Here is a 22,085-nt window from a genome sequence, read left to right as displayed (position 1 = left end):
GTGTAAGTTCTGGTGTCTCTATGGTGGGGTTAATGGCGATCTCCTCCAAGAGGGCTCATGCCATACCCAGGTCTGCTGCACCCAGAGCCTCCAACTCTGCAGCAGGCCACTGCTGACCCATACGTCCTCAGGAGACACCCAAGCACAGATCTAAGTTTCTGTGGGGTCTCTGGGTCCTGGTGCATACAAGGTATGTTTGAGCCCTCTGAGCATCTCTGGTGTGTATGGGGTTTGATTTTAAATCCAATTTCGCCCCTCCTACCTTCTTGCTGGGGCTTTTCATTTGTTCTTGGACATGGGGTATCTCTTCAAAGTCACTCCAGCACTGTACAACCGCTGTTCCAGTGCCTACCGTCTTGCTGGGGCTTCTCTGCCCTTGAACTTGGGCACATATCAGATAGCATATAATTAAATATTAATGTAAGCATGATAAAATCTGACTGGCTCTAACAATTTTTCCTCACCTCCCATTTTGAGCTAGATTCCTCTTTGCTTTCATAGGAACCTCTAAGCCTTTTCCTAGCCTCATCCTTGTATTTTATTGTAATTATTTGTTTATCTGTCTGTCAGCTTAACTAAGTTACATCTTCTTAATAGCTTTATAAGTCTCTGGTATTTGCTGAATGAATGAGTAAAAATTAAGGAATAAATGTCACAACAGATGCTACATATTTGGGTCATCTGAACTGATGGAAATCTTATTTAACATTACCTAGAGTTAAATAAGACTTAGAGGTCTGCTTCAGCCTGCCATGTTCTGAATTTGTCTACCAACGACCTCAATTATAGATCACTAGTGATGCTATCTGAAGTCATTAAAGAGCTAGACACATCCACAAGGTTTAATATTTGTTACATGCATAATAGATGAATGCATTCATTTATCTACCTAAATCATTTCTCACTAAATAAACATTCATTTGCCACATAGATGCCAAGGAACTGGAAATAATCTCTTCCTTTTATTTAATACCTTCCTTCTGATACCAGGAGAAGTAGCCATGGGTACAAATTCTCCTTTGGCCATAAGATCCCTGTTTTTGCACAACAACCATCTATTTTCTTGGCACAGGCAGAGCATTCTTGTCCCAGACAAAAGACTCCATAGAAGAGTAGAGGAAACAGCAGTGATTCACAGAGTAACCAGGCTAGCCCCAAGGCACAGTGACTTTCTAATAATAATGCTGCCAGTATTTATTTCCTCTCTACGTGAATTTTAGAGAAGTGCAATTTAGTGATATTCACATTAATTTAGAATTATGAATGATCACTTATCTCAGCTAATGTTCATTTTTATTGAGCATCTCAGTGGTATATACCAGTGGTTTTAAATCAAGAGACTAGATCAGGATAGCTTGGGCAAGTGATCCAGAAACACATTTCCTGGCCTCCCTACCCATGCATAGGAAGGAATATTTGATACACATGATGAGGTAGCAGGAGATGGGTGTATGCTTTTTACATCACTCCTCTCAAGAAGAAACAGTTATAGGTAAGAAAAGATAGTCTATATTTTGACTGAATTTGCCAAAAAAAAAACCCACTACATATATATATATATATATATTCAAAATGTGTCAGTATAGCACAGTGTAATGACTTGGCAAATAGTTGTTAAATGGATGAAGTAAAAAATAATATAAAGATTATTGATGTCTGCTTTCATAGAATAATATTTTTGTGGTACTTTATATACAACTCTTGTATTTCATCTCATTTCATCCTCAAAAGCTCCCAATGAGATAACTAGAAACTATTTTCCTCCTATTTTCCAGATGAGAAAACTAAGTATTTAGGAAGTTAAAATAACTGGGCCACCCTCATTCAGCAAATGAACAACAGAGCAAGGATTAAAAAATACATAGCTTGAAGCCTTAAAGCTAGAATTTATTTATTATTCCCTGAAGAACAGCAAAATTCTTCTCCTTGCTAATAATGTGGATTATCTGCATAATTTGGATCCATCTTCTACTATGAACTCAGAAGACATGAATTCTAGACCTAGATCTGCCCCTCTCTTGCTGAGTAACCAGAGAGAGGCACTTCCCAGGTCTGTGTGGTGTCTGCCATATGCAGACCAAATCCACATATCCTCCAAGCTTGTTTGTTGCCCACATGTGGCTCAAGGTAAAGCTGACATTAAGTGAACTCAATCAAAGGTTTGCTGGGGTTTGTACAACCTTAGTTTCCTCTGGACATGGACATCTTTTAAAAGTAATTCTTTGTTCTTATGGACATATATCACTTAGTTAAAGAAAGTGGAAAGTTGGAAAATCCACTGCTTGCAGCTGGTCCTCAGCTTAAGGTACTGCTCAGAGCATCATTAACAGAGGACTTAGTTCAGTCAACAAGGGATAATTGGTGAGAGAAATTAATGCCTAGTAAAGTTCCACCAAATATAACTGTTACATATAAAACTACTACAGCTCTATTCCTAAAGAATTAAACTCTTTTAATACTAGGAAGTGGAAGGAGGCATCTTCTCCTCTGAGAACTCAGCCAGAGATAAACACAAAATTAAAATAGCTACATCAAAAAGAGGAGCTTTGTAAGACTTTGTAAACTGGCACAGAATGACTTGCAGAAACTAGCAAATCATACAAAGAGAATGAAGTCTATAAAAGCCACACAATTAAAAAAAAATTCTGTCACTTCCTAATTATAACCATGAATTGGAAATGTCAGTGTTCCCAGTACTCTCTATTTTCAAGTTACTGGCTGTTCTGACTTATTCTAAAAGACAAAAACATGTTTTTTATTTGAAACTTTTTTCTATTATCACTTGCTCAATACAATTCCTACTATGTTTGGTAATAGAACTATAGACTATGACATTGAACATCTTTTATAGTAAAAGAAAAAAAAAATGAATCCAGGAAAATAATAAAACTCATCACATTTTGAGGTAAACAGGTAGCTAAGAGAAGTCCAGAAATAGCTGCTTGCCTCTGAATAATACATTCATTCATAATAAAATATATAGCTAAAAGATTATTAGCAAATGAAAACATGCTCTCTTTCTTCTTGGCTGAATTTTACTCAGAAAAATGAGACACCTGTCAGAAAAGGATTATTATTTTTATAAGGAATATATATTTTTAAACATTCATTTCCTCTAGTGTATGCAAACCCCTACAAAATTATTAAATCTATCCCAAGAGAATATTAGAGTGAAAAAATCGTGAAAAACAAATTTATTTAAAATGGCAAAGTCTGATCATGTTTCAATTATACTCAGTTTTACTTTTCACTATTTTTAACCTTCAATACTTGAAGTTCTATGCAAATTTACCTAAAATGATAAAGTGAGATTTCTAAATTTATCACTTATATAAGCCATTGAAGATAAATTGGAGATATATAATAGAGTGCTTAAGACTTTATGAGAAAATATTCCCGCACATTATGCATTTAATGAACAGAGGACTGATCAAGCATATTGGGGATTACAAACATGAACTGAAGTCCTCTCCCTCCAGTTCTCACCAGAAATTTTTCCTTCGTTGCTTAAAAAATTTCCTTAAATGCCACTAAACTTCAGTGAATTCTATTTCCTCCACATCTCTGGCCACCGGCAGAGTCCAAACCACCCCAACTGCCTCCCAAAGTCCCTCATCTTCTTCCTACCCACTGACCACACCACATTGGATCATGATTCTCCCTTCTTAGAAAGGCATCAAGGGATTGTTCACAGTATTACATAAAACCCAAAAACCTGAAAAGCCTTTGGGGTGGAACCTTGCTTATCTCCTCCACTGCCCGCCTCCTCCTCACTTTTCTCTGCCTTTCTCTTAGTTTTCCAGTCCCAATACACAAATTTCCTTATAAGGTCCACTGCACGTAGCAGCCTCTGTGCCTAGAATTCCATTCCACTGACTCTTCTCCATGCCAACTTCTTATCTTTCAAGTCTCTCCTTAAATGTCATCTCTTCCCAAGTCTTGCTTGAGTCTGCTCCCTGGACAGCTTCTCCTGTGTGGTCTCTATCCCTGCACTTGGTTTAGGCTCTGGATTAAAAGGAAGAGTTTTTATCACGTATTTTATTTTGTTGTTTAGATCTTCTCCTCCACACACTAAGTTCTATGAAGACTCTGCTTTGTTCATCATCACCTCCACTGCCGGGTGCCAGGCTCTGCATATGGCACAGAGTAAATAAATATTTGTGGAAGGAAGGACTAGCCAGATTCACTGCAGAGCCAGCGGTGCACTGCTTCCCCATCTCACAGTCTTCGAACCAACTTTAGACATTCAAACCCCCTTTGCTCGATGCTACCTTCTCATCCAAAGCTGATTTGGCAGGCTCTCACTGAAGAACTAGACCACAGCCAGGCTGAGTTCAGAACTCAGGAGACTTTGGAAAAGACTGGGTGTAAAATCTGCAGAACATCCGGAGGACAGAACAGCAGGAGGTTCAGGAGGAGCTGAGGGTCAAGATCAGGGAAATCAGGGGAAAGCAGGCTCGACTACAGCATCCATGGCATCTCTCCTAGGCTGTGCAGAAGAACCCTTGGATTTATGACAGAGGTATGTCTGAGGTGGTGATGGTCTGCCAGTGGGGTGCCCAGGATTCTGTGTTATCCATGGACCTTCTGCCATCTGTTACTACAGCAAGACACAAAGCTCTGGGCATCAGTATGCAGAACCTAAAGGTCACATGTGGTAAGCAGACCTTAACAGCACAGTCAAACAATGACAAAGGTTGCTGTCCAACTGTTTACGACCTCAAAGACACTTCTGTTTGATCTGTTACCTATTATAATATATAATTTTGCTGTTACATATGTGATTTTAATGAAAAAACATATGTTCAAGTATAAACATACATGAAGATTTCCTGTAGTGTTATGGGAAAAGTAAATAAATTAATAGGTATTTTTCAATCATATTTTTGGTCCTCATGGTAGACTATCTTAAAACTAAGTTTACTATAAGATGCCACATTTCCATGATTATTAAATTCATTCTAGTTCCACACATGTTGGTCCTCAGAAATCCCTGTGTTATAACCAAATCTGAAGGAAGATTGTTGTTGCTGAAAAAATCCATGCCCCTAATATCTGAAAAAGTATGACTATATCAAAAGAAAAATTTGGATGTAGGCTCCCTGTCAATTCAAGGCTGATTCATCTGAAACTGTGAGAAGGGAAAAGAACAGAGTGTGTATGGCACACATGTCCATGTCAAAAGCCTCAACGCAGATGTACCCGATGATCCAGTTCAGGATGTGAGTTTCCATGGCACAGGAAGACCATTTCTGGGAAGGAGGAAGTGAAGAGGACAGAAAGAGAGCAGCCAAGTAAAATCCTGAGACTAAATAATTTGAATTTTTTATCCAGAACCTAAATTCATTTTTTGTTAGATGAATGAGATTGATATTTAATTACAGGACTTACAAACATATAACTAGCAAAACAAAAGAAAAATAAGTAAAAATAAATGCTATATCAAAACCAGTTTCTCAATTTTTCCAATGGTAATCAGATAAACTCAAACCAAAGAATCTCAACAATATTTAATAACATATCTTCAAGCTCTTTTAGATACTAAATTTTTTTTCTGATTGGTCTTTAACTACATTGATCCCAGACTCTGAGGTTACACTGATAATTTTTATATGATTCAGTAAGTCTCAGAGAGAGAGAGAGAGAGAGAGAGAGAGAGAGAATTAAGTTTATTTTGTGGGAATTGGAAACCAAGGTGTCAATAACCACAAATCAAGAATGGTTCAAAAAAAAAAAAAGGTTCAAGAGTTAAATAGAACTGACTTTTGAATGTGAGTTGTTCTAAAGATGCAGGGATTTCACATGATACACTTGCTTAAACATACATATATATTCATATAAAACTGTTACAAATATTTAAACAAAACGAACATAGTAAGAAAACAACTTACTACAAAGAAAAGACGATGGCTTCACTGGTGAAGTCTACCAAACATTTGAAGAAAAAAATGTAGTAATATTTCACAAACTTCTCCTTTAGATAGAATACTAGGGAATATTTCCCAATTCGTTCTATGAGGCCAATATTATCCTGATACTAAAATCATACAAAGGCATTACAGTAGACCAATATCACTTATATACACATACATAAAAATTATCAGAAATATTAGCAAATCAAAGCAACAAATAAAATAGATAAACAAGTGGGATTTATCACAGGAAGGTAAGAGTGTTAAATGTGAAAATAAATCAAGGCATTATACCATATTAATAGAATAAAGTTCAAAAAACACATTATTATCTCAATAGATGCAGGAAAAGCATTTGAGAAAATCCAATATTCTTTCAAGATATGAACACTCAACAAACAAAACTTAGAATGAAACTTGCTAAACCTGACAAAGAATATGAATTGACATCCCACAATTAAGACCATATTTAATCCTATTTAATCAGTAGAGACTGAAAGTTTTTCTCCTAGTATCAGGAGCAAGATGTTTGTTTGTGATCACCACATTTTGACAACTAGATGTCCACAGGGGAAACTGGGTCCTTACCTCACACCATATGCAAAAAACAATCCCAAATGGATCAAAGACATACATGTAGGAACCAAAAGTATAAAATTCTTAAAAGAAAACCTAGGTGCATATCTTTATGACCGTGAATTTGACAAGAGATCCTTAAGTACAACACCAAAATGACAAGTAATCAATGGAAAATAGAACTATTCAACTTCATCAAAATTAAAACTTGTGCCTCAAGTTATAAGAAAATAAAAAGACAACTCACTAAATGAGGGGAAGTATTTGTAAATCATTTATCTGCCAAGAGTATAGCATCAATTATATATATATATATATATATATATATATATTATCAGGGGCTTCCCTGATAGCTCAGTTGGTGAAGAATCTGCCTGCAATACAGAAGACTCTGGTTCGATTCCTGGGCTGGGTAGATCCACTGGAGAAGGGTTAGGCTACCTACTCCAATAAGTATTCTTGGGCTTCCTTTGTGTCTCAACCGGTAAAAAATCCACCTGCAATGCGTGAGACCTGGGTTCAATCCCTGGGATGGGAAGATCCTCTGGAAAAGGGAAGGGCTACCCATTCCAGTATTCTGGCCTGGAGAATTCCATGTATAGTCCATGGGGTAGCAAAGAATCAGACATGATTAAGCGACTTTCACTTTCATACACACACACACACATATATATATGCACATTTATATGCACATATATATAAATTAAACAATAAAGACAAATAATCCAATCAAAAATTGACAAAAGATTTGATCTATATTTTTCCAAAGAAAGGATACAAATAGCCAAATGAGCATGTGAAAAGATGTTAAACATCGTTATTGATTAGGGAAACACAAATCAAAACCACAAAAAGATAACCCTCCACACACATCACACTTGCAAAGATGGCTATAGCTAAAAAGACTGACAATAACAAGTGTTGACAAGGATGTAGAGAAATTGGAACCCTCATATTGCTGGTAGAAATGTAAAATGCTGCAGCTATTTTCAAACACAGCTTGACAATCCTTAAAAAATGTAAATATATAGTTGCCAAATGACCCAGAAATTTCAGTCTTAGGTTTATACTTAAGACAAGTAAGAACATATGTTCACGCAAAAACTTGTACATAAATGTTAAGAGTCACTTTATACAGCATAAAAAAATTGGAAACAATTCAAATACAGACACAAGAGTGGTGCATATGTTCCACTGTACAAATGGTATAATGCAATACTATATGGCAATAAAAGAAATGAAGTACTTATAAATGCTAGAACATGAATGAATCTTGGAAATATACTAAGTTAAACCAAGTTATAAAAATCAGAGCTTAATAATCACATGTTATGTGATTTGATTTATACTAAATATCCAGAATAGGTGAATCCATAGAGATGGAAAGTAGATTAGTGGCTTTTAGAAGCTCAGTTTTGAGGGGAATAGGGATAATTCTAATGAATATTATGTTTCTTTTTGGAATAATCCAGCAGTGTTTCAAAATTGCATAGTGGAGACAGTTGCACAATTTTGTAAAAACTACTAAGTTTTTTGCACTCATTTCACATGCTAGCAAATGTAATGCTCAAAATTCCTCAAGCTGAGCTTCAACAGTATGTGAACCGAGAACTTCCAGATATACAAGCTGGATTTACAAAAGGCAGAGGAACCAGAAACCAAATGCCAATATCCATTGGATCATAGAAAAAGCTAGAGAATTCCAGAAAAACGTCAACTTCTGCTTCATTGACTACTCTAAAGCCTTTTACTCTGAAGACCACAACAAGCTATGGAAAATTCTTAAAGAGATGGGAATACCAGACCACCTGACTTGCCTCGTGAGAAATCTGTATGCAGGACAAGAAGCAAACAGTTAGAACTGGATATGGAACAGTGAACTGGTTCTGAATTGGGAAAGGAGTACATCAAGGCTGTATACTGTCACTGTGCTTATTTAACTTATATGCAAAGTACATCATGCAAAATGCTGAGCTGGATGAAGGACAAGCTGGAATCAAGACTGTGGGGAGAAGTATCAGTAGTCTCAGATATGCAGAGGACATCACTCTTATGAAAGAAAATGAAGAGAAACTAAAGACTCTCTTGATGAACGTGAAAAAGGAAAGTGAAAAATCTGACTTAAAACTCAATGTTCAAAAAATGAAGATCATTGCATCTGGTCTCATTGCTTCATGGCAATGAGAAAGGGGAACAATGGAAACAGTGCCAGACTTTATTTTCTTGGGCTCCCAAATCACTGCAGATGGTGACTGCAGCCATGAAATTAAAAGACATTTGCTCCTTAGAAGAAAAGCAATGACAAACCTAGACAGCATATTGAAAAGCAGACATTTCTTTGCCAGCATAAGTCGTCATAGTGAAACCTATGATTGTTCCAGTAGTCATATATGGATGTGAGAGCTGGACAATGAAAAAGGTTGAGCACCAAAGAATTGATGCCTTCAAACTGTTGCTGGAGAAGACCCTTGAGAGTCCCTTGGACAGTGAGGCGATCAAACCAGTCCATCCTAAAGGAAATCAACCCTGAGTATTCATTGGAAGGACTGATGCTGAAGCTGAAGCTCCAGTACTTTGACCACCTAATGCGAAGAGCCGACTCACTGGGAAAGACCCTGATGCTGGGAAAGATCAAAGGCGGGAGAAGAGGGAATGACAGAGGACAAGATGGTTAGATGGCATCGCCGACTCAATGGACATAAGTTTGAGCAAGCTCTGGAAGATGGTGAAGGACAGGGAAGCCTGGCATGCTGCAGTACATGGACTCGCAAAGAATTAGGCAGGACTGAGTGACTGAACAACTGAACAAGAACACTAACTTGTACCCTTTGAAAAGGTGAACTGCAAGTACTGTATTTATTTATATTTTTTTCTTTTATTTTTAAAAGCAGGCAACCACCAACAAAACAAAGGAAAACTGGAAAGACGGAACTGAAGTATGATGGATGTACCTCCCTGAATTCAAGTTATTGTTGAACATGTCGCTGTCCACAGTACTGTAAAAATTGTTTGTCTAAACATGATTATTTGACTTGGCTATATATTCTTTTTCTAAGCTTCTACTTTCACATTCCAAATTTACCAGTTCTAATGATGCCAATCTTTCCAGTTTTCCCAGGGCTGAGGGGGTTCCCAAGACATGAGATTTTCAGCACTAAAACATGGAAAATTCCAGGAAAACTGAGAAAAGTTTGCTCTTCCCTGATTTTGTGTAATTTACTGAATTCCTCTTCTCTTTGATTCCTATCATGTTCTCCATCCTGCTTTTTCCTCCAAACTGAAAGCTTCTGCTTATGCTGTTTCTTAATCTCAAGTATTTTAATAATGAAGTTACCCCTAAAATTCACTTTTTAAAGATATAAAATTAATCCTATAGAAATCATACTCTGTAAAACAACTTTGAAATTAAATTTACTAGATCACCTTGCCATACACTTGAAAATAACACATTATTGTGTGTGTGTGTGTGTTGTTTTAAGTGTATATATCACTATGTTCAGATTCTTTTCCCTTACAGGTTATTACAAAATACTGAGTATAGATCTATGTGCTATTTCACTTGTGTCAATAGTTTTATTATAACATAATCATCCACAAGTTAGTATAACTCATGTAAGTCTCCCCTGAGTTTGGGGTATGAATAGCCAACTGCCTTCTGGATGTTTCAATCAGAGATTTCTTTGGCCACTAATACATACATCTAAGGGGACTTCCCTGATAGCTCAGTTGGTAAAGAATCTGCCTGCAAAGCAGGAGAACCGAGTTTGATTCCTGGGTTGGGAAGATTTGCTGGAGAACGGATAGGTTACCCACTCCAGTATTCTTGGGCTTCCCTTGTGGCTCAGCTGGTAAAGAATCTGCCTGTAATCTGGGAGACCTGGGTTGGGAAGATGCCCTGGAGAAGGGAAAGGCTACCCACTCCAATATTCTGGCCTGGAGAATTCCATGGGGTCCATGGGGGCACAAAGAGTTGGACACAACTGAGTGACGTTCACTTTCAATTTTCACATACATCTAAAGCTAAATCTAAATATGTTCTAGGGCCTAAATTAACTCTTCTTGCTATGATCATATCCACCCACTCTCTTGACCTAAAGTGAACTATTTCCTCTTCATCTGACTCTATCATCAGAGCTAATGAATCACTGTGCTCTAATTAAATCACCTGGGAAACATTCTCAAATCTGCCCTATCACTGCCTCTCTTGCTTAGACCTGCTTCCATCCACAGCTGGAACTGATTGGTAGACTGCAGGACTGTCAGTCTTCTAAAATCCACAATCACTTTGAAAAACTCAAAAACCCCATAATGTTAGGTCGACTTTCAAAATACTGTATTAAAACTAAAATCAAAGACAAGACCAAGTGTGTAGCCTATCCTTTCCAAGTTAGACCAACATCCTCTTCCTTAAAGACACTGGTGCTGCACCTCCTGAAGTTTTTATAAAGCTCTCCACAACACCCAAACACATTCACCCCACCCTCCCACACATGCACTCTCACTCACTCAAACACACAACACACAGATACACATACTTGCACACTCTCAGGTTCCTGCAATGAGTACATGTTTCAAATCACCACCCACAACCTGATGCTTTGGGGCACTAGTAAATCAACTCCTTCTTCTGGAGACTTTGTTCTAAATTCACGCTCTGAATGTTCTTCTCTGACCTCATCAACCCCAAAGAGAATAGGTCATTTTCTCTTTTATAGACATACTTCTAGTCTTGCAGTTATCACGAAGTAATAGTTAATTGGATTATATAACTGCTGCTCCCAACTTGAGAGGGCTTTATCTATGCATCTCATACTTGAAGAATAGCAGCTATCAGATTCAATTTGTTCAACTCCACTAATGTTTTTGATCAACATTTAGAAAACTAAGATCATGGCATCTGGTTCCATCACTTCATGGCAAATAGTTGGGGAAACAATAGAAACAGTGCCAGACTTTATTTTCTTGGGCTCCAAAATCACTACAGATGGTAACTACAGCCACAAAATTAAAAGACGCCTGCTCTGAAAGAAAAGCTATGACCAAACTAGACAGCATATTAAAAAGCAGAGACATTACTTTGCCAATGAAGGTCCATCTAGATAACACTATGGTTTTTCCGGCAGTCATGTATGGATGTGAGAGTTGGACTACAAAGAAAGCTGAGTGATGATGAACTGATGCTTTTGAACTGTGGTGTTGGAGAAGACTCTTGAGAGTCCCTCGGACTGCAAGGAGATCCAACCAGTCCATCCTAAAGGAAATCAGTCCTGAATATTCATTGGAAGGACTGATGCTAAAGCTGAAACTCCAATACTTTGGCCATCTCAAGGGAAGAACTGACTTATTGGAAAAGACCCTGATGCTGGGAAAGAGTGAAGGCAGGAGAAGAAGGGGACGGCAGAGGATGAGATGGTTGGATGGCATCACCAACTCAATGGACATGAGTTTGAGTAAGCTCCAGGAGTTGGTGATGGACAGGGACCATCCTAGCATACTGCAGTCCATGAGGTCGTGAAGAGTCAGACAGGACTGAATGACTGAACTGAACTGAACTTTGATTAAGTGATGACAACTTAGGCAGCATGCTAAAAATATGACTGAATGACATTTTAATAATAACTGAAAAAAGAATCTTCAGACCGTTTACATACATGATGATAAAAATACAGGTTATATTGACATGTGCAGCCATTGACCTAGACGTGTGAAACAGAAGGCACTAGTGACCTGAATATAGTGACTCTACCACCGAGTCACATGGTAATAATCTCTCTGTTCCTGCTCACCGTGCAAAATCACCATCTCCTCCTCCTGACTATTTTTTTCCCTTACATCTATACAAATAAAGTATTTCCACCTACTTAGATATTAAAAGTGCTATAGCAAATGTCACCAATGACCCCTGAGGCCAAAATTTTTTAATCTCTTGAATTATAATATTATTATTATTTTGCAGCATTTGCTACTCTGGGGCACCCTCTGTGACACTTCCCACTTGGCTTCTGGCTCTTCTACCTCTTTGACCATTATTTCTCAGGTGAGTCAAGGGAGCCTCTTCTTTCACCCACTCCTTAAACACTGGTTTCACCCAGGCACTCTGTTACTTGGTGATGTCATGGACTTCCCCGGCTGAGTGCCTTGGGTTCATATACCCAACTCGTTCTTGAGCATAGACTCCTAGATAATGCACAGGGGCCCCAAATCATCTTATCACGATCTGAACTCCTCACTGCCCACCCTCCTGGTTGACCTGCTTTACTGTCCTTTATTTCCCCACGTCAGCTGCTGACGTGCTCAATCACCCAAACCACTGATATAACAGTCCCCCTAAACTCTTTCCTTACAAACCATATTCAGTTGACAACTCAGCACTGCCCATTTACCTTCTTTCTTACTGAGCTCTTAAAGTGTTTCCTTCCCACACCCTCTGCTACTTCTGTAAGTCAAGATCTCATCCTTCTCTGGACAGTTGCAATAGTCCCTTAATTGATCTGCTTGTCTTCAGTTTTGCCCACATCCTATTCATATGCCATTATTCTTACTTCTGCCAAAGTAAGCTATACATATCTTATACACACACACATACATACACATAATGAATATCTGATGGGTTAAAATCCATCAGTGCATGCTCAAAACTAAATGTAGTGTTTATTAAATTTTATTTTGATCCAGTTATCATGTACAGAAATCTAAACTCATCCTACAATAGTAGTCCAGGATGCCATCTTACATTTTCTATTCTCTTTTAGTCCATTCAAAATTTAAACACAACCTTCACACTAAAAAACTAGCTTTTACTGATCTTCAGGCCCACTGATAAGTTGTAATGCACATATTTAAAAACACTGGCCTACAGGCTAAAGCCCATCCTTAGTGTCCTCCCCACCCCCAAATTACTATCACTGTTTTCATAGCAACCTAGAAAGGGGCTTATATGGAAATGGAGAGCTCGACTTACAAATACCACTCTCTAGAGAGAATCAGTAGAAATGAGGAATGGACTGTAAACTTTAAATTTTTCAAGTCACCTAAAGAGAGGTCCACTGTCGTAACTAGTTAAGCGTGGAGTGAAGAAAAAGATTATCAGAAAGGAGAACCCAAAAGCCACTCTCGGTCACTCTATTCAGAGAGACTGCCAGGAAGGTTCCACTAGGTTCACGGTAAGTTACAACAGCTTTCTACTCCTAGGAGTCCACGGAAAGCAGAAGCAAAATAAGAAAAAGTAACTAGTCTCTTTGGCAAGGATGCCAATTTCTGCTTCTTATCTGGTAATTCCAATCTTAGGTGGACACTGGAATAAGTGGTACAAATAAAAATGGAACCTCAATATATGGAATATAACACATCTTAAAATTCATGTTAATTCCTCAAAGAACTTTCCCCAAAGTTGCTTGTTTTCTAATGCCTGGAACATATGATGGAAAGTGGGGATTGTAAGTTTTCCATGAATTTTCAAAAAAAGTTCCACCATCAAGAAAATGGATTTATGGCTAGAACATGTGTAGAAAAAAATGGCAACATCATTAAAAGCAGTTCTTCCAACTTAAAACTTTTTTCAATGCAATTATAAACCATTTTTAATACAGTTAGGTGAAAATTATTTGTGTTCCTTGAAAAGTACTGATCAGGTGTGGAAGATGATATTCAAATACACATAGATAAAATCTATAACTCATTTATGGAGCCTCTTGAAATTGATTTACCCAAATTTTATATCTTAAACCATAAATAATTTTGTATTTGTGACCATGTGTATGCAAAATATAAGCAAGCATTTAAACATTTTATTAATTTCAGTTTTGCCAATGGGAATAAAACTTGACACAGCAAAAGGATTACAAAAATTTACTTTTCTTTTCATAGCCTTTTGATAATATTATTACTTTATTTTGGTTTTACTTCAAAAAATTGTCAGATAGCTAAGGAAACCTATAGAAAAATCACTCCTAAGACACATTTCTTCAATGGCTTTTGCAAAAATAACTTGGAAGGAGGCATTTTCCTGGGAGTAACTACTTGGCTGTAATGGTTATGCTAACAGTATTACCACTGCTGAGACATTTTAAGGAAATATTTAATTTTTCTTACCAGGAGCATCATTTTATTCAGATGATTGAATAGATTATGCCACTCTGCAGAATTTTAAAGCTCTTTACATTTCATCTTACAGAAATCCACATTTGCAACACAGAGTTTACTTATTTAGTTTCTCCTCTAATTCCCTTTGCTTGGCCATTTAACCCTTCAGGAATATCTACACTTGAGGTTACAATAATATAAGCAAACTGACGGTCCATCCCTCTTTCAGATGGTCTCTGACCTTTATATGACACAGTGTGAAGGTGGTTATGAATGAGCCATGCACTTCCCTTCTTCACAGTTAGGAAAGGATCCCCTCTCTGCACCTTTTCATTACTTTCCCAGGGTCTCAGGCTCGAACCCACATACTTTCTAAAGCCAAAAGGTATAGAGTTTCTGATAGCACAGAGCTCATCAATACATGTTTCTTTCCCATCATTAGCTTCATGCTTCCCATACGGCATTAGAAACATCACTTAATGAAGATGCTTGAGACACAGAGCTGCTTCCAGATCGCTTTATCTAATTCAGTAGCAGCCTTTTACCCCCAGACACCCCAGAGCAGCCAGAGTCTGCGCTCCCACATGCAATGTGAATTAATACATCTGGAACCAGTGATCTGTGTTACAGACGACATTTTCAGTCAATGAAACCAATGCCATACTCACGGTGGAGGCTGGTGGGGCTGGTGTTCAACATTTCTTGGGGCTTTGCAGGCAGCAGGCTTCACCATGTCCCTGACCACACACCTGCGGCGCATGATAGACAGCACAACGCACTATTAATTATAAAATGGGGAGAAACATCTGGAAATTAAACACGGTACTGAAAACAAGTTTAAGGAAACTGTCTGCAAGCCCCTACACATTAACCTAGAGGCCCTGAGAAGCCCTGGGAGTTAGGAGCCTTCAGCTCATGCTTCCAAGAGCTCAATTACACCCAGATGAACTCCATGCCAGTGCTGGCCTCAGTATTGGATTTCCTGTTTAGTACCAATAAAACGATCCTCATTAGACTTCCCCATAGAAGCAAAGCTGCTGAAAACTTTGGCTTCACCCTATGAAGACATCTGAAAGTGTAAACATAGGAGCAGCTGCTCTGCTGATATGTTAAAAACAGGCAGGACTTTCTGTGGCTTTGGCTATCTTACTGAAAGACATGGACTTTTGTTTCATGCCCTTCGTCACCACATAGATCTTTCCCTTTATGCAAAAAAATATAAAAGAAAGAAAAAAACAAGAGATCTGCGATGTTTTAGGACATCCCCCATGTTCTAAATCCATTCAAGCTAAGAAAGGAGGAAGAATCAGAGGGAAATGTACATATATAAAGTGTGTGTGTCTCCATAAGTATGCAAAATAAATATGCAAGATGCCTGCACAGTGTGAAAATAGGCAGGAAAAGGTCTTTGGGTCTTAAGTTGTCCATCACAGAATAAATAAATGCAGAGGATGGGTCACAGCTGCAAAGGGCAGCAGGGGGAGGTGCCCTTAACCTGATGTCAACAGGACTTAATGCAACGCTGGAGAGAATCTCAGCATAAGCCAGAAAACATAGCCCTTTGAGGCTGTCCTTGGATGGCTCAGATATCCCTCCACCTCAGAAGCCTTGAACAAACCTTGATTTGAATAGGGAAGCCCTGTTTATAAAGTTGAGACCCTGAGTCTTAGACTCTGCTAAATGGAAAAGCCACATAGGACTTGGGATTCTCAAGCATGAACCTGGTTCTTAACTTTGACAGTGGTTTTGACTGCACTTGGAGATCTGACTACCTATAAGGCCAGTCAAGCTATTCAAGAGGTGGCTCAGTGGTGAGGTAGTGGCAGATAAACTGCTTCCCCAGAGCTAAAAGCTGCATGGCAAAATTCTCCACTTCTGAAAGAAATGATACAGGCAGACGTGGACACTGCACAGAAACGTGAGTGCGCGCGCACACATACACACACACACACACACACACAGCTAAGTCCAAACAGGATCAAGTAAGACTTAGAAATCAATATATAATGTGACAAGAAAAGAAAACGGTGCCATTTCAAAGCCATCCCTCCTGGGCTCAAAGGAAAGAAATATGGTAACTATCTAGAGTGAATGCTAAGCTCTTGGTGGACTGATCACCAGTCATTGGAGGAGAAGGACACTCTGGCAGGAAGGTTCAGGGAACATTCAAGAAGGCAGTTGCCAGGAAGAAGTGATACCCCAGGGTATTACTGAGCTCTGAAATGTTAATATAACTTACTCAAGTACAGTGCACAGAAAGTTACATTTCACTGCACTGGGAAATCTTTAGCAATTCTCACTCAACTAAAAATAGCCCACATGGCATGTTGAATCTTTACACGCATTGGTTTGTGAAAATATCGGAAATATCACTAACTTCCGAGAAAATCTTGAAGAATTATATGTATGAGAAACCATATGCAACCTTCTGTCTTAGTTCATTTCCTTTCTTTTTTTTTTCTTCCCTCCTGAAAATTCAGGTAGTTAGGCAAAGTTTTCGGAAAAAAAGAAATCTGCCACTCAGAGTTTTCCTTCAATATGTTTTTAAATAACTTTTCTCCAATAAAAGTGGATTATTAGCCAGCATGAAAGACCATGTCTGTGTAAGAAAATTCTAATTTAATTTTGAGAATTCAGTGGTTTTGATTTAAAACTATAGTAAATGACATATTTCATTTGTCCGCCTATGCTATAGAATTTTTTTTTAATTCATTTTAATTGGAGTCTAATTACTTTACAAAATTGTAGTGGTTTTTGCCATACATTGACATGAATCCGCGATGGGTGCACATGTGTTCCCCATCCTGAACCCCCTCCCTCCTCCCTCCCCATCCAATCCCTCTGGGTCATCCCAGTGCACCAGCCCTGAGCTCCCTGTCTCATGCATCCAACCTGGACTGGCGATCTGTTTCACAAATGATAATATACATGTTCTAATGCTATTATATCAAATCATCCCACCCTCGCCTTCTCCCACAGAGTCCAAAAGTCTGTTCTATACTTCTGTGTCTCTTTTGCTGTCTTGCATATAGGGTCATTGTTACCATCTTTCTAAATTTCATATATATGCATTAGTATACTGTATTGGTGTTTTTCTTTCTGGCTTACTTCACTGTGTATAATGGGCTCCAATATCATCCACCTCACTAGAACTGATTCAAATGTTTTTTTTTTTTTTTAACAGCTGAGTAATATTCCATGATGTATATGTACCACAGCTTCCTTATCCATTCGTCTGCTGATGGGCATCTAGGTTGCTTCCATGTCCTGGCTATTATAAACAGTGCTGCGATGAACATTGGGGTGCATGTGTCTCTTTCAGATCTGGTCTCCTCAGTGTGTATGCCCAGAAGTGGCATTGCTGGGTCATACGGCAGTTCTATTTCCAGTTTTTTAAGGAATCTCCACGCTGTTCTCCATAGTGGCTGTACTAGTTTGCATTCCCACCAACAGTGTAAGAGGGTTCCCTTTTCTCCACACCCTCTCCAGCATTTATTGCTTGTAGACTTTTTGATGGCAGTCATTCTGACTGGCATGAGATGGTACCTCATTGTGGTTTTGATTTGCATATCTCTAATAATGAGTGATGTTGAGCATCTTTTCATGTGTTTATTAGACATCTGTAGGTCTTCCTTGGAGAAATGTCTGTTTAGTTCTTTGGCCCATAAAAACCTCATCTGAATTTCTGAAATTTAAAGCTCTTTTTGAATCATGAAAATAAACACATCAATACTCAAAAATAATGTTGCTAGAATTTAAATGTACTTAATTTAAAATATACTAACTTAATTAATATACTTTATTTAAAGAAAACTGATTTTTCATACTAACTTATATCCTGATCTCAGGTCTAGAGTGAATCAGCTAGCTGTTGAATCTGTTGTCAGGGAGAAAATGATTAGTTTCAGATTGCTAGTTATTCAATCAATTTGAGGGGGCACTAAGCTATGCCAATATGTATTCCTACATTTTCTAATCTGACTTCTTTTAGCTGAAATTGCTTCTAGAGAAGGAGAAGAAGAAGAAAAAAAAAAAACCTACATTCAGAATAAGCGACATAAAATAATACAACGGCCTCCTCAGACTTTTGTCAGCCTTTATGAATTAGCATTTCTTTAAAGCTGTACTTGTGTCTGTTCTATTGCAGTTTGAGGGATAAACCCAAGTGGTGTTCCAGTTGTAATGCGTGGAAACTGTTCAGCCGACCACTTCCCATCCTCTGTCAGGCGTTAATCGTAACACAATAACAGGGACCCCTCATACTTAAACACCACAGTGATATACCAGCACACTGCAGTGATCAGGGGTCTTCCTTTGCTGTGTGCTAAGGCGCTTCAGTGTGTGAGACTGTTTGCGATGCTCTAGGGATCCCCACCAGGCTCCTCTGTTCATGACGATAAGAATACTGGAGTGGGTTGCCATGCCCTCATCCAAGGGATCTTCCTGACCCAGGGATCAAACCTGCATCTCCTATGTCTCCAGCACTGGCAGGAGGGTTCTTCACCAGTACCACCTGGGAAGCCCCAAAGGTCTTCCTTACATATGATTTACTCCTTCATCCAGACACAAAGAGGCTACAGAAAAGCCACAAAGCCGACTTTCCAGAAAAGCTGTGGATAGAGAGACCAGGAGTCCAAGAGGTCTGACCTCTGAGTCCTGCAAAGTCTTCAGTTACTTGGGAAGGAAGGTGGACCCCTCACCATCTTGGCGGTACCTGTGAGCACCCCTTATCACTCAAGCATCACTGAGGATTTATTCAAATGAGGCATCCTGTAAGCATCTCAGGGAAGCTCCCCCGGACTCCGCCTTCCGCGCGGCTGGGTTTTATGAATGACTGCAATCAATGCTGAACGACTGCCAACTGCCCACTCTTCCCTGCATCGTACACACAAGAGAAACTCGCCCTGCCGCAAGCCCGCAGATGAGGCTGTGGCAAGGCTTTCATCTCCCCAAACAGGAACTAAATGTGCTTCCAGAGACTTAGAGTATGTGAATGAAACATTCTCAATGCCTTCAAAAGGCACAATTTACATAATCACTTTCTCTCTTTTGAGTTTCCATTTTGGTGCCTGCAGTCACCAGCCCCACTTTGGCCTCCCCTTCCCTGCAAAATAACTAAAAAACAAACAGATAAACAAAAAGCCCTTATTGTTTTATGAAATTTTATCTCAACTGAGCTTGATGACAAGGTCATGAGTCTAGTGACAGCACTGAGCTGTACCACAGATGCGGACACATACGCATTTCTGCTCTCCATTTTTGTGGTTCTGGACTTTACTTGGGTTTCTCCTTCAGTGATAGAAACAATTACACTCAAACAAGCCTAGGGGAAAGTGTGTCTGTGCCTGCTCCCGGGTAGGATTGTACTAATGTGCATTTGTCACAAGAGTTTGTCAGTTACAATGACATCATGTTGAGAAAATGAAATACTTTTCAAACGTACAGTATTCTAATTTGCTGATCGCTGATCAGACACACAGAATAAGGGAAAAACAGGCAAGAAGAGGACTCTGTAACCAGTCACTTTCTTCTGAACCTTCTATTCAGCACCCGAGACCCTTCTTACATAAGACATTAAGCAAAAGTACCAAAACATGTGCAAACGTCTTGTCTCCACCCTGATTCTTTCTTAACTCCAGGCATCCAGTTGCTTCCCCAACACTTTTGCTTGGGTTTCCAGTAGGCTTCTCAAAATCAACACTTTCAGTAGGAATCCACCTTTTCTTTTTTTTTTTTTTTTTTCCACCTTTTCTTAGACACCTGACCCTCCAGGGCCAGCACCATCTTGGCTGGTTGTAAATGTTTTCTCTAGTTGTTCAGGCCAAAAGCTTCAGTCTCAATGACTCACTCCTCTCACACCTGTGTCCAGTCCATCAAATTTGATTCTCCTTTCAAATATGCCCATTTCAGCATCTGTCCATTCCTCCCTCTTTCCCTGTTGTTAGCATGATGGGGTCAACGCTACTTTTCATTGGGTTCCTGAATCAGACTTCTCACTGGCTGCTGGCAGAGACCCTTTGGAAAGATAAATCAATCAGGACTCCTCTGCTCCAAATCCTGCAATGGTGCCACTGTTTACCCACAAAAATGCAGGAGTCTTTGGAGTGTCATCTGGCCTCATGTAACTCCTAGTGTTCTTCTCGTACTATCTCCTCCCCAGCATCCACACTCCACTCATGCTGCCCCAGCTGCAGTGACCTTGCTGCTGGTTCTCAAACACACTGGGACCTTTGTACCAAATATTCCCTCCCTGATATGTATAGGACTAACCCTCCCCTCTTTGTAGTCTTGGCTCAAGGGTCAGTATTTGGTGGTTCCTGCCCAAATTCCCTCCCTACTGTACCGTCTGCTCCCATCAGACTTTCAGTGCCCTTCACCTCATCTTGCTCTGGTGGTGGTGGTGGTGGTTTAGTCATTAAGTCATGTCCAACTCTTGCAACCCCATGGATTGTATCCTGCCAGACTCCTCTGTCCATGGGATTCTCCAGGCAAGAATACTGGAGGGGGTTGCCTTTTAAAATCTGCCTCTCCTCTTCAACCCAGCTTGAAATACCAACTGCTCAAGAGGAAGGATCTCTGTTTGGTTCACTGGCAAAGGCCCAGAGCCTAGAACAGGGCATAGTCACACAGAACATCACAGTCACTCACTACATATTTGTTAAATGAATAAGACAAAATGCTTCGTATTTCCAGCTTGAGTAACTAACATGCTAAAATAGTTATTTACAAATAGATTTAGGTAATACTTTTTTGCATGATTACAGCATATTTATATAAAATATCTGCAAAATATAAATTAATGTATGACCAACAAATTTTATGATTTGAATAATCTACTATATTTGTTTTTATATGGCATGACTAAGGTTCATTCTTTTTCTAAACAAGAAAAAAATGATTAATTTTGTGGAAAAGACTCTTTAGTGTCACATTGTTGCTTCAAAACAATGAGACACTATTTAACATCTAGTATCCTGCTCTTTTATCAAATAACACTTTAAAATAATTGTACATGAGGTAATTCCTTAATAGTAAAGAGAGAAAATTAATCCCCCTTTCTTTTGATTTTTGTAAACAGTGTAGGAAAATAACAAAAAACTTCTGTTTATATCTATTTTGAAAATATCCAAGGATATTCAGTTAATACCCTATTTAATCTTCACAATACTCTGCAAGGAGATCTGATTGCCTTATTTGACAGATGAAATAATTACAACTCTAAGAGGTTAAATTTATTTTCCAATGATAACTGGCAAATGTTAATATTTTAAGAAGCTAAGATGTGTATCAAGTTTTGTTTGGGACCAAAGGTAATGTCTTTTCCATCATTCGAAGACTCCCTCTGACATTAACACTCAAAAGATGAATGAAAATTAACACCAATCGATTGTGAAGCTACAGAGTACAGTATCCTCAGATATGTTTCAATATAATTGATTTCATGATATAGGTATATTATTGAAACTATTCAGATATCTCACATAACTGAGTGTTCTTAAAACATTATTCTAGTAT

General features: G+C 38.7%; 1 protein-coding gene across 1 annotated transcript in view; it reads right to left on the bottom strand.

The window, feature by feature from the left end:
• Positions 1 to 22,085, bottom strand: part of RIMS1 (regulating synaptic membrane exocytosis 1) — a 592,480-nt gene that overhangs the window by 474,770 nt on the left and 95,625 nt on the right. The window contains exon 2 of the mRNA XM_065911744.1: positions 15,239 to 15,319. Within this exon, the coding sequence (XP_065767816.1) occupies positions 15,239 to 15,319 (81 nt within the window). The remainder of the gene's footprint in view (positions 1 to 15,238; positions 15,320 to 22,085) is intronic.

The sequence above is a fragment of the Muntiacus reevesi genome, chromosome 19 (genome assembly GCF_963930625.1).
Source record: "Muntiacus reevesi chromosome 19, mMunRee1.1, whole genome shotgun sequence".
Taxonomy (NCBI): Eukaryota; Metazoa; Chordata; class Mammalia; order Artiodactyla; family Cervidae; genus Muntiacus; species Muntiacus reevesi.
Note: the sequence above shows the minus strand (reverse complement) of the source record. Positions and strands in the feature narration are given on the sequence as shown.